Genomic DNA, 14709 nt, shown 5'->3' on the forward strand with positions numbered 1-14709 from the left:
TTAACATGGACACCGTGAGCTTCATGCCCTCAGCACACACGTCACGACCGAGCTCTTCCCGTTTTTATGATGTAAACATATTCGGGCCTCAGTTGACCCTGTTCCACTACGCCGCTCAATTCCCCCTCACTGCTACTTCTGCTGCCGATGATAAAGATGCGAACGTTCCAAACGAAAACCTTCACGCGCCACCTCTACCACAGGTGAGATGAGCTACGGCAGGGTGGTAAAAAAAAAAAAACCAGTGGCGGCCGCGCGCTTTCCTTTTGAGGACGCGCACGCTGGACCGGCGCTGCTACTGTGACTCCTCCCCCCCGATCGCTCCCTCCGCCGCGGACGCGTCTCCTTCCTCCCCCACCTCCTGCTTCTTCTTCCGCCGCCGTTCCGACAAAAGGAAAGAGGGCGACGTTAGCCGAGAGAAAATAATCCGAGTCCAAATGCCGCGGGGCCGACCCCCGAAAGCGCGGGGTGGGGACGTAGCGCAGACAGGTAACACAGATCTTTGGGGTGCGGGGTGAGGGGAGCGGGGAGTCTGGCGGTGATGAGAGGGGGATTTTTTTGTTTGTTTCTCGGCGCTCATATAGTCCCCGGATGTTGTGGAGAAGCCATTGTGTGAGTGTGAGGCGGCCTCGCCCGGCTTTAGGGCGGAATGATACGGGTGGAGGGCGCAGCACCCAGGACCAGAAGCTTAGGAGACAGAGAGGAAGGAAGACGCAGATAGAGACATACCGGGGACAGAGAGCGAGAGAGACACACGGGGACAGAGAGCGAGAGACATACCGGGGACAGAGAGCGAGAGAGACACACGGGGAATAGAGCGACACACACACACACACACACACCTCATGTACAGTATGAGAGGGGTTGAAAGCTCGGTGTACTGTAGGTGTAAGACCTGTAATGTTGGTCCGCAAAACAGTATCACAACCTGCAATGAAACTGCTTTTCTCTGGGTCAGTAAGGCTACTTGACATTTAAACGATGTACAGTATATGGAGGGAGATGGTGTAATCATACAGTATATACTGTACAGGAGAGCTGTTGGCGGCTGGCAATTTGTCTATATTCATATGATCTACAGGACTGAGGCAGGGATTGTGTGTGTGTGTGTGTGTGTCCACAAAGCAAAAGCACTCCGATATTTAAAAAAAAATTACACAATAATGTTAATTAAACACATCTACATAATAAAACCAAAACCCAAACTTTTCCCACACCTCCTGAAATAAAAAAGGACTGTACAGTAAATACTGATACAAGAAAATAAAGAACAATTAGTAATCGGGCACAAAACTACATAGAGTGCATTGGGGACAAAGTACCTAATTTGACAAAGTACCTAATTTACTCACGGCCGGCCATCAAAGTGAAGTACTAGTAGCAGGCCCTGGTAAACAATTAAAAGTATTGTGTGACAAATACCACCATATGTACAATTCAATCACGTAGAGTGGAATAAAGTGAAACTGCATGTTCCTGACCAACACAGAATGGCATGAGTGATTCATGCACAGTTTAAAGGACAAGATGTAGTGTGTACATACCTAGATGCAAATTAAACCTGCAATTGCAAAGCCAGTAAAACCAACCTCACACTGATAAGACCTATTAAGGTTGAAACATATCTGTGAGTGGTTTGACTGGCTTTGCATCTAATCCCATGCTGTGCTTTAAAGCTGTGTGAACAGCATTTGCTATTATGGGTTCTATGTAAAAATGGATTTCTGGCAAAAGGTGACATATGGGGTGCTGATTTGCATGTCATTTCCCAGAATCCCTTGCTGCAGTGGAAGCACTGTATGCTAGGTGATAATGGCGAAAAGCAGGGTTGCAGACCTGTCTAAAAGTGTGTGTGTGTGTGTCAAACAGTAAAGTTAATTAATTAAATTTCAATATCAGTGAAGTGATGAGATTGTTTGCGTTGCACTATCTGTAAATAGAAAAGTGATTAATACACGTGACACATACACTAACTAACAATCTAACACTAAAACAGTGATAGTGTAATTAAATTAGAAGATATAAGAACCAGTCCTTATGTACAGTCCATCAGGTTTTAGATAATTGAATCCGGTGAGGGGGTCTACGGCTGCTCTTAAGAGGATGAACCACATCCGAGTTAAAACCTAGAGGAGAAGAGAGTGCACGCCCCATAGCGTAAATTTGTACATTTATTGATGGGAAGGAGGGGGGGGGGGAAGAAATTCACTCAACGGTGTGTTTAAAACGAGCAATTTGTGAATTAATATCACCACCAGCCAGATATCTCTGCGTCTGCAATCCGCAATCAAGATCTCACTCCATAAACGGGAAAACAGACTGTCCGCTGGAATGCTGAAAAAACTCCTTTTGGTATATCCGCAAATAAATAGATATCTATCTATATATCCGTACCGTGTTAGCCGAGCTTCAATAATCAAAAAATAAATAGACGATACCGTTCTGTGGCTAACGAAATGCTTTTATTTGTGCAAGCTTTCGAGATACACTGATCTCTTCTTCCGGCGATGTTACAATGAATGAAGCAAGCCAAGGGTATACTTAAAAACAGTGTCTCTTGGAATGTTATCTGTGCTTGTCCCTCCCCCGTGTGTGGATGTGATTTATGGCTAGAGGTGTTAAATGGTTCCTGAAAGTTAGTGATGTAAGAGTGTGTGTGTGTATCTGTGTGAATATAAATGAATGGAGAGCCCACAGTATATACAGTGCTTTCCAAAAGGTGTGTGTGGAGTGGGAGTTAATATAAATGGTGTGGAAATGTGAGAGATTGTTGCATAACTAAAAGTGTGTGTAGATACTATGTGGTCCCTATTGGTGTATAGGGATGGAAAAACAAGGAGTATTTGTATGTGTAAGAGACAGCTATGGGTGCATACATATAGAACACTATGTACAGACATGGCCTTTAGCGCTCATGGGAAGAGAGTTCACTTGTGTCAGTAATTACTCATAAAATTTCGATCTCTGTTTAGGCCACCGCTAAGTGTCCCGAACAGTTGCATGAATTTGTATTCATGCAACCGTCTCTCTTTCAGTGTTTTAAGATTACCTTTGAGTATGGCAACTCTCAGATCATTCATCTTATGGCTAGAGTCTGAGAAATGTTCGCCGACAGGACCGTCTCTTGTTCCGCATGTGATGCTATGGCGATGCAGGTTCATTCTCTTGTTTAGCCTCAGCCCCGTCTCACCTATGTAGTAGCAGCTCCCTGGGCATTTCATGCACATGAGGTACACGACATTGCTGGAGAAACAGGTGAACCATCCTCTGATTTTGTATTCCCGATTCCTGTGTGGTATTTGTATTGTGTCCGCTGTATAGAGCGTGACCGATACGTTGGCTGGCTGGTGTTCTTAATACACTTTCTTTTCTACATCTGCGGCGTGCTGTCTCAATTTGTTATCAGGATCCCCCTGGTTTCTACACCCTTATTTCTACACTATGGGACAAGCATCTGCCTTCTACATAAACGTGAGTGCTAACTGCCATACCAATGATATATAATGATATATATATATATATATATACATACATACATACACATATATACAAGGGCAGTTGGCACACTGTAAACAGATAATCCACTGATGCTTGTCCCATATATGCACATACACAAATAGATTTTACCAGATGGGGGTCCGGGAAAAAACGAGAGAGCACACAGCCAGGGAAATCCAGAAATGTTTTATTCAATAGAAATACATGGCACTGCATCCAATGTTTCGGTCATCAAAGTGTGACCTTCCTCGGGGACGGTCATCAAAGTGTGACCTTCCTCGCACAGCCCTGAGGAAGGTCACACTTTGACAGAAACGTTGGATACAGTGCCATGTATTTCTATTGAATACAACATTTCTGGATTTCCCTGGCTGTGTGCTGTCTCGTTTTTTCCCGGACCCCCATCTGGTAAAATCTATTTGTGTGTGTATATGTATATATATATATTATATATATATGTATATATATTTTTTTCAGGCAAAATGTGACACGTGTGCTCATTTGCATGTCATTTCCCAGAATCCCTTGCTGCAGTCGGAGAACTGTATGTTAGGTGATAATGGTTGAAAGGCAGGGTTGCAGACCTGTCTAAGACATGTGATATTCTTTATTGTACAGCCTAGCGTCTCTTTTCGCAGGAGAAACGGTTATCTGTCTTTTACACCTCTTACCCATGCAGTGTGCGAAATGGGACATTTTGGTCGCGGCCGTTTAGCCACAACCAAATGGCCACTGCAACTTCACAATCTGCCACTGGCTGCTTCCAAGGTAAGTTTAATTACTGTTTAGGGTAGGGGGTTAATTTTAAGGGTTTGTATGGTAGGAGGTTAATTTAAGTGGTTTTAGGGCAAGGCATTTAGCGGCAAAGTGGCTGGCGGCAGCTTACAGTGGAGTCAGTGGCAGCAAACAGCCATTTGGTCACGACGAAACGTCCACGACAAAATTTCCTAGACCGTGCAGTGTGCTATAATTTTATTTGTCGTCTTGCTTGTTACTGTTCAGAACAGATGTCATCACATGATAAAGTACTATCTTGATCATCCGCTCAGCCAAAATTGCTGTGTCAAGGAGAAATATTAACTCATATATCCGATGCAGAGGGTATATAATACATAAACCAACAACATTTAGGGCCTTATTCAGAGAACATTCATAAAAAAAATCGCCAGGGAATTTAAAATGAATGTTTTTTGGGCGTTGCTATCACGGTATTCAGAAAGACTCGAATACCTGTGATAGCAGAATGCCCACAACTGGCGAGTTGCTGCCAGCGAGAGCCTCGAGCCTCTGAAAAGGCAAAAACCAGCGATTCATTTCTGCTGCAGAGAGAGCTGCTCTGAGAGAGCCGCCTCTCCCAGCGGAAAAGTCGCCCGAAATTTATTTCTTTAAATATACATTCCTTTAATAGTGTATATGTGACCGGGACATTTCCTTGCATAGGAGATACCGGCACCCCATAAAGGTGCCTGTATCTCGGGAAGTAGGGGGTCCCCGGACATAAAACCAACGTGGTTCAGCTCCGGAGACCCCCTGCACCTCTACACTATTAAAGAAATATATATTAAAATTAATATGTAAAAACACATCAATACACGCCCCCCACCCCCCCCCCCCCCCTCTGCCCAAATCCATACAGTACAGTAATGGGCAAATTAACTATTATCCAGGTATGGATAATATATTATTTGCCCATTATTAAACACTGCAGTCGCATACATAAATAAAATAAATAAATACAGTTATACTTACCACAACAGCAGGTCCCTCTGTCCTCCGTTGCCAGAAAGCATATATTGAAAAAAAATACATTCTAATGGCCCCTAACCCCTTAATCACCTTAACCGCTATAGTTATTAAGGGGTTAACCCACCCTGACCCGGGAGGCCTAAGCACCCACCCCAGAATGACTATACCCACCCTATACCCATTGAGTAGTATAGTGGTACATCATACCCATATAATAATAATATGGGCATGATAAGCCTCTATAGCACTCAATGAGCACCCTAATAAAAAATACAGTAATACACAAGACACACAGTAATAAAACCAACTATACTCCCAAAAAACACACTTCACTAAATAAAATCAGTAGCCAGCTAATCCAATCAATAGAAGCAATTACAACATCAACAATGAATTAATTAAACCATTACCCAATCAAACCAATTAATCCGTAAAGCAACTCAAAATGAATAGTAACACTAACCAATGTAAACAATGAATTAATCCTACATTAATTAATGTAACCATTAAAAGACAAATAAATACATTAAAACTATCTCAGAAGTATCCATAAAACACATTAGCTAACATAATATAACATTAAGTACAAGCGAACACAAATCGCAAACCTTTTAATACATTAACCATAAACAAACAATCACATCCACATCAATAACAAGTGAGAAATGCCCCCCAAATATTGGCATAATAATGTATTAATCTGTACCCTAAAGAGGTACAGATTAATATATTATCAGTCAATGTGCCTCCCCCCAAAAAATCAAAAAACACACCCAAAAAATAGACCTGTAAAAAGAGACATTTACAAACATAGAATATCTTACTTACCATTAGAAGCGGTGGCCCTCCGACTCCCGGGGTAACAGGAAGTTCACGTACCTTGAAGGCCTCCAACAGCATCCGATGCCATCCGCCATCAGGATCCTGCTCAGGTACCCCAAAGTTCTTTTTTCTTTCTTTACTCACCGTCTTCTATCTTCATCTGTAACCATTTCTTGTTATTCTTTATCTTCTTTCTTCATCTGTCAATCCATAAAACCCCATGTTAAATTCCAGCCGATGCTGTCTCGTCGGCTTCTTGGGCTCAAATGAGGCGTCACGGCCTTAAATATGGCTTGTGACGTCACATTTACCCTCACAATGGTTAACAGCCACCTGATTGGCTGTTAAAACCATGTGCAGACTTAAATTTTTTTTTTTTGCTGTGACGTCACTTAAAGGGAATGATGCCAGCCAATCAGAATGGCTGTGCTTAATTTACCTTTAACATGACGTCAGTAAATCCAAGATGGCCGCTGTGTCACAAGGTATTTCAGCCAATCAGATCGTGGGAACCAATTCCACACGCTGATTGGCTGAAATACCTTGTGACACAGCGGCCATCTTGGATTTACTGACGTCATGTTAAAGGTAAATGAAGCACAGCCATTCTGATTGGCTGGCATCATTCCCTTTAAGTGACGTCACAGCAAAAAAAAAAAAAAAATTAAGTCTGCACATGGTTTTAACAGCCAATCAGGTGGCTGTTAACCATTGTGAGGGTAAATGTGACGTCACAAGCCATATTTAAGGCCGTGACGCCTCATTTGAGCCCAAGAAGCCGACGAGACAGCATCGGCTGGGATTTAACATGGGGTTTTATGGATTGACAGATGAAGAAAGAAGATAAAGAACAACAAGAAATGGTTACAGATGAAGATAGAAGACGGTGAGTAAAGAAAGAAAAAAGAACTTTGGGGTACCTGAGCAGGATCCTGATGGCGGATGGCATTGGATGCTGTTGGAGGCCTTCAAGGTACGTGAGCTTCCTGTTACCCCGGGAGTCGGAGGGCCACCGCTTCTAATAGTAAGTAAGATATTCAATGTTTGTAAATGTCTCTTTTTACAGGTCTATTTTTTGGGTGTGTTTTTTGATTTTTTGGGGGAGGCACATTGACTGATAATATATTAATCTGTACCTCTTTAGGGTACAGATTAATACATTATTATGCCAATATTTGGGGGGCATTTCTCACCTGTTATTGATGTGGATGTGATTGTTTGTTTATGGTTAATGTATTAAAAGGTTTGCGATTTGTGTTCGCTTGTACTTAATGTTATATTATGTTAGCTAATGTGTTTTATGGATACTTCTGAGATAGTTTTAATGTATTTATTTGTCTTTTAATGGTTACATTAATTAATGTAGGATTAATTCATTGTTTACATTGGTTAGTGTTACTATTCATTTTGAGTTGCTTTACGGATTAATTGGTTTGATTGGGTAATGGTTTAATTAATTCATTGTTGATGTTGTAATTGCTTCTATTTATTGGATTAGCTGGCTACTGATTTTATTTAGTGAAGTGTGTTTTTTGGGAGTATAGTTGGTTTTATTACTGTGTGTCTTGTGTATTACTGTATTTTTATTAGGATGCTCATTGAGTGCTATAGAGGCTTATCATGCCCATATTATTATTATATGGGTATGATGTACCACTATACTACTCAATGGGTATAGGGTGGGTATAGTCAGTCTGGGGTGGGTGCTTAGGCATCACGGGTGAGTGAAGGGGGTATTAGCCCTAAGGATGGGTGTTTAGACCTTGCGGGGGGGGGGGGTAGCGGTTGGGTTAACCCCTTTATTACCTTAGCGGTATTAACGGCTAAGGTAATGAAGGGGTTAACTCCCCCCACAATGCCTAAACAGCCACTAAGGGCCAAATTCCCCCTTCACTCACCCCCGCTAGCCACAGTATTGCATTGTACTGTATGTTTATTACAGTAAGCCTGGCACGGGTGTTTAACCCCTTCATTGCCTTAGCGGTTAGCCGCTAAGGCAATGAAGTTGCTGTACATTCATGTTTCCTGCCTCGGATGCATGCCGGGGGGGTCCGGTGCTGCTATTAATGGCTATCAGCTCCGGAGACCCCCGGCATCAATCCGAGGCAGGAAAGGGGCCTGATTTCTTCTAAGTCCCGCCACATCGCAGCTCATCGAGGCATTTCCCCACCAATTGTCCAACAATTTTGTGGGGAATTGGATTTGGGGGGAACATCGTTTTTTAGGCCTGCGATGGGCCGCTACACCCGACTCGCGGGTCTCTGAATAGCGGGAGTTTATCAACCCTCTGAAAATGGTCGAAAAGGGCCTGATCGCTGCTCAGTCAGCGAATTTCGGACGGAGATAAAATTTTGCGTCGATACAGGCCGTTATCGAGCACTTATCGAGGCTATCTGAATACCAGTAGCCATTTTGGTCGATAATTGCTCAATAAGGGCCTTATCGAGGCTTTCTGAATAAGGCCCTTAGTGTGGGAAAGAAATTCTACACAAGAACCCTCATATTGCACTCAGGGACAAAGTATGCCAAATGTATTGCTGACACAATAGTCCTAAGAATATAAATATTCACACTACTTTAAGAAGGCTTTCCAAAGTGTATAAAGATTATATAAATGCCAAGCTATATATATATGGTATTTGTTGTCTTCCACTAGAACAAATAATAACATACTTTATTAATGTGTAAGTGAAAACTATTTACGGTGCTTTAAAATCCCCATGATGGCTCAGTGGGTAAAGACACTGACTGGCACTGAGTTTGAAGGAGGGGAACCTTGTGACCTTGGGCAAGTCACTTTATCTCCCTGTGCGTCAGGCACCAAAAACATAGATGGTAAGCTCCACGGGGCAGGGACCTGTGCCTGCAAAATGTCTGTAAAGCGCTATGTAAAGCTAGCAGCGCTATACAAGAACATGCTATTTTTTATTTTTATTATACCATGATAGCACATAGACCTGATTCTATCAATTCGATAGTAAATTAGTGCAATGGTATGCCAAGCAAGGTGTGCTAGATAGTAAACCTACTCCGATCAGTAGGTTAATATACTACAGATATGACAAATACTCCTAGTCTTATGAAGAAACACTAGGCATGTTAGGCATATGCTGTTGAGTTAGGCATATGCTGTTGAGCATGACACTGTCATAATGGTGTACTACAAACATTCACAAATGTACAGTTTGAGGGTCAAAATGAACACTTAAAATACAATGCTGTACGAATATTGACACGTGGAGAATAAGCAACTATGTTGTGTCCGTGTGGCAAAGGGCTTTAGATGTGAAAACTCTTTGTCACACAGTTTGAGCTGCAAAGAGTAATATGAGCAACAGCGTTACCACTGTGTAGCAAAGCGTATAAGGTATTTCTCAAACAGCCTGAGCTGCAGTGTATCACAGCAGCAACTATGTGCGTCCGTATAACAAAGTGCATGAAAAGCTCCTAATCACACACTCAGAGGGATAAAGCCACTCCGTTTATAGTATCTGAAGATTATTATAATACCGCAACACGACCTGATCACCGGAGTATCTTGGAAGTCACCACCATCTGCTAAAAACGCCACCGTCATGGCGTCCTAAAAACCTTACGTACGTTTCGTGTGGTTGCCCACACTTCGGGGGAGGAGGAGTCCAGTACGCAGTCACGCACCGTCTTAAGTACCCTGTTTGGTTGGAGGCATTAGTTGAATGTACTAATCCCATACCAGGAAATGCTATGTGTGTGTTTTCATTATTCTTGCTCGCAACTGTCGACTAAACAGCAGAGCAATCGCTGTAATTGCAAGCCCAAAAATCTATCGGGTATACCTGTCAGTCTAGAGAATCATAGCCAATTGCTACTCCATGTATATTTCTCTAGGTCCCAAGATGTAAAGACACCAGGAAATGGGAATTTAAGTATTTCAGGAGTGTACAGTATATATGCATATAGTGAATCTAATGGCTATATATCACCAGGTTCTATGGATGACACATATAAAATATAGAATTAAGTCTTAGGGTCCACAGGATATTCTTGGACCTAGATTAGATGTATCTGGTATATTAAAAAAACTTCATATCAGTCAGATTAATACAATAAGGAGCATCTATGAATGATGGTGATAATATACAAATACGGTATAATATAGTGTTCGTGTATACTTCTTAATGATGATAAATGTAATTATATAGTGTTTAATGTTTAGTGTGATGGGTGTAGGAGTGAACTACCCTAATTTGGACTGCCTAAAGTAGACAAAACATTCCTATAATTTGTATTTGCCAATTTAAACTGTATATCATCAACCCTCTAACCCTTATTAAAATAGTGAATAGATCAATGTAAATGAAAACAAAATATAAATGTGTATATAATTATAATGACCTAGAATATTGATGTAGTTGTATAGATTCTAGAATTATCTAATTGACTAGTAATGCTCTGAAATCTGACAGATCTTAATTTACATTTGTGTGTGTGTGTGTGTGTGTGTGTGTATACACAGTGGTGTGAAAAAGAAAGTACACCCTCTTTGAATTCTATGGTTCTACATATCAGGACATAATAACAATCATCAGTTCCTTAGCAGGTCTTAAAATTAGGTAAATACAACCTCAGATGAACAACACATGACATATTACACCGTGTCATGATTTATTTAACAAAAATAAAGCCAAAATGGAGAAGCCATGTTTGAAAACCTAAGTACACCTTATGATTCAATAGCTTGTAGAACCACCTTTAGCAGCAATACCTTGAAGTAATCATTTTCTGTATGACTATCAGTCTCTCACATCGTTGTAGAGGAATTTTGGCCCACTCTTCTTTACATCGTTGCTTCAGTTCATTGAGGTTTGTGGGCATTGTTTATGCACAGCTCTCTTAAGGTCCAGCCACAGCATTTCAATCGGGTTGAGGTCTGGACTTGACTAGGCCATTGCAACATCTTGATTCTTTTCTTTTTCAGCCATTCTGTTGTAGATTTGCTGGTGTGCTTGGGATCATTGTCCTGTTGCATGACACAATTTCGGCCAAGCTTTAGCTGTCAGACAGATGGCCTCACATTTGACTCTAGATTACTTTGGTATACAGAGGAGTTCATGGTTGACTCAATGACTGCAAGCTTCCCAGGTCCTGTGGCTGCAAAACAAGCCCAAATCATCACCCCTCCCCACCGTGCTTGACAGTTGGTATGAGGTGCTTGTGCTGATATGCTGTGTTTGGTTTTCGCCAAACGTGGCGCTGTGTATTATGGCCAAACATCTCCACTTTGGTCTCGTCTGTCCAAAGGACATTGTTCCAGAAGTCTTGTGGTTTGTTCAGATGCAACTTTGCAAACCTAGGCCATGCTGCCATGTTCTTTTTAGAGAGAAGAGGCTTTCTCCTGGCAACCCTTCCAAACAAGCCATACTTGTTCAGTCTTTTTCTAATTTTACTGTCATGAACTTTAACATTTAACATGCTAAGGCTGAGTCCCCAGTCTTCACTGTGGCATGCGCACCCGGCGGGGGGGGGGGGGGAGGGGGGCAGCGCGTGCACAGCGTTACACCGCGATCTGCGGTCTGGGGGGAGAGGGAAGGTTTGTGACGGGAGGGGGCGTGGCTGTGGGTTTGCGGGGGCTTGGCCATGACGTCCCGCGGCTGGTTCGCCCTTATTGGCTGAACCGCCGGCCCCGCCCCCGTCGCAGATGTCGAGTTCAAATTCTCCTGCCTCCCTGAAAACCTGTCGCGCACCGCTGGGGAAAGGTGCGCGACAAGGTAGGGACTGGGACCGGCCGGACTGGGGGGGCGGGGCTTGATAGCACAGCGCACGCCGAGCCGTGCGCTGTGGCGGTGACTGGGATTGCATCCTAACTGAGGCCTGTAGAGTCTGAAATGTAACTTTTGTTTTTTTTGCAATTTATCTGAGCATTGCACGGTCTGACATTGGGGTTAATTTGCTGGGACGTCCACTCCTGGGAAGATTGGCAACTGTCTTGACTGTTTTCCACTTTTGAATAATCTTTCTCACTGTAGAATTATGGACTTTAAATTGTCTGGAAATGGCCTTATAACCCTTCTCAGATTGATGGGCAGCAACAATTGCTTCTCTAAGGTCATTGCTGATGTCTTTCCTCCTTGGCATTGTGTTACCACATGCCTGAATGCTCCAGACGAGCAAACTGCTAAAACTTCTGCTTTTATAGAGGTGGTCACACATGCTGATGATCAATTAATCAAGGGCATTTGATTAGCAGCACCTGTCTGCTACTCAGCATCTTAATTCCTATGGAAGCAGTAAGGGTGTACTTAGTTTTTCACACATAACTTTTCCATTTTGGCTTTATTTTTGTTAAATAAATCATGACACGGTGTAATATGTCAAGTGTTGTTCATCTGAGGTTGTATTTACCTAATTTTAAGACCTGCTAAGGAACAGATGATTGGTATTATGTCCTGATATGTAAAACCATAGAATTCAAAGAGGGTATACTTTATTTTTCACACAACTGTGTGTGTGTGTGTGTGTGTGTGTGTGTGTGTGTGTGTGTGTGTGTCATCTGATGTAAGTAACAATAAATGGTAAATTATACCTTAATGGTATACATCCAAACGATAGAAGGTTGCATATCAAGATGTATGAATAGATATACATACAGAGCTATAGTAGTACCTTCATCCATCACTATTCACATAAGAAAGAAGTATAAATAAAGCCCCCCATTTAGCCCCTCTGAAGCCAATGTATTTAGAGTATAAATCCAACGACATTCGTGTTGGAGGAGGCATTTGTCCCAATTCTCCTTTCGTATGCCCCATGGGATATGTTCAATTCCAATAAATCGCAAAACTTTGGTGTCACCTTGATGAATATTTGACCTGTCTTGCGATAGGGGTATCTTTTTTACATTTCGAATGGATACTAGATGCTCCAGGATCCGTACTTTGAAAGGTCGATGGGTCTTGCCCACATATTGTTTTCCACAGCTGCAATTCACCAAATACACTACACCCGTTGCTTGACAATTCATGAATTCCCTGATCTGAAATTTTTTTCCTTGTTGAGTCAGAGAATTATTTTGTAGATGTTACCATACAATAGGCTTTGCATTGTCCACATTTGTAACAGCCCAATGGTTGAGGGCCTAACCATGTTTTAGTGGTTGTTGCTTTGAAATGGCTCTGGACGAGCTGATCTTTTAGATTATCTGCTCTCCTACTGGTCATACTCGCTGTTGGTTTCAATACTTTTTTGAGGTCGTCATCTCCTGTAAGTATATGCCAGTGACGATTTAGAATCTCTTGAATTTCACCCCACTGGCTACTGAAAGTACCTATAAACCTGATTGATTATTCTCATCAATGACTGGTTTGGTGTTAGTGATGAGTGAAGGTCTTGGTGTAGTAAGAGCACGGTGATAAGCCTTTTGAATGTTTTTGTTGCTATGACCCCGTTCGCGAAACCGTTTTGTCATGTCTACTGACTGTAGTTTCAACTCTTTGATAGTAGAACAATTTCACCTTGGACGCAGAAATTGGCCAATAGCAATATTGTCCACAATGTGCCTTGGATGATGGCTGTCTGCCATTAGCAAACTATTAGTGGACGTTGCCTTTGTGTAGATTGTTGTTTCTAAGTGACCAGCAGTATTTTTTGAAGATGGTCAAATCAAGAAAATACAGGGTTTCACAGTTGGATTGATATGTTAATCTCAGATTGTGTGTGTGTGTGTGTGTGTGTTGTCATGTAGTGTTATGAACGCTTTAAGAGTTTAAGTAGTTCTTTAGTGCCACTCCACAAGAGAAAAATATTGTCTCTGTAGCGTAGCCACATCAGAACATGTAGAGTGTAATGTCCATGTTCTCCTTGATGATCATGGTCTCCTCCCTCCACCTCAAGTAGAGATTGGCGTAGGTAGGGGCTACCGTGGTTCCCATGGCACTCCCCTGGATTTGGTGAAAAAGTTTACCATCAAAGAGAAAATAATTTTTATTCAGTGTGAATTCCAGCAGTCACAGCACAAAATTGTTGTGTGCTGGAATGGATGTCCATTGACCTAAAAAAAAGTTTGACAGCAAGCATACCTGTCTCATGTGGGATACTAGTGTATAGATTTTTGACATCCAAACCTACCATTATGGTATCCGCGTCGACAAAAACATCCAGTTTAAGGATCACGTCCTTCGTATTGCGACGGTAGGAAGGGAGCAAGCTTACGAATAGATGCAATAAATTGTCTAAATAGTTACTTGCTTTGGAGGTTAAATTGTCAATACCGGCAACGATGGGCCTACGTGAAGGGGGAGTGATCTCCTTATGCACTTTTTGAAGATGGTAAAAGGTGGCTGTTATGGTTGTTTTTCACCTTCATATAGTTAAATTCATTTTTCGATATAACTTTTTGCTCCAGGGCCTCCTTTAGTATATGTGTAAGCTCATTTTGAAACTCGACTGTAGGATCTATTTTTAGTATCTTATAGGAATTAGTAACCGATAAAAGGCGTACACTTTATTTTAGATAGGCTGTTTTGTCTAGGATTACTATGTTTTCGCCTTTATCCGATGGTTTTATTACAATTTGCTCATTCTTTTGTAATTCCTTTAGTGCTTTATATTCATTGTAATTGAGATTCCTTTTACTCTTTTTTTTAAATTTTAAATGATTGATATCTT

The 14709-nt window shown here is 41.8% G+C and overlaps 1 protein-coding gene across 7 annotated transcripts in view; it reads left to right on the forward strand.

The window, feature by feature from the left end:
- The first annotated feature begins 323 nt into the window (after nucleotides 1-323).
- The window catches only part of ZNF236 (zinc finger protein 236), a 203490-nt gene continuing 189104 nt past the window's right edge, over nucleotides 324-14709 (forward strand). For all 7 annotated transcript variants that reach the window (XM_075585499.1, XM_075585505.1, XM_075585503.1 and 4 more), the window contains exon 1: nucleotides 324-489. In XM_075585499.1, coding sequence (XP_075441614.1) covers nucleotides 438-489 — 52 coding nt within the window. In that variant the 5' untranslated portion in view covers nucleotides 324-437. The remainder of the gene's footprint in view (nucleotides 490-14709) is intronic.

Source organism: Ascaphus truei, chromosome 2 (genome assembly GCF_040206685.1).
Source record: "Ascaphus truei isolate aAscTru1 chromosome 2, aAscTru1.hap1, whole genome shotgun sequence".
Classification (NCBI taxonomy): Eukaryota; Metazoa; Chordata; class Amphibia; order Anura; family Ascaphidae; genus Ascaphus; species Ascaphus truei.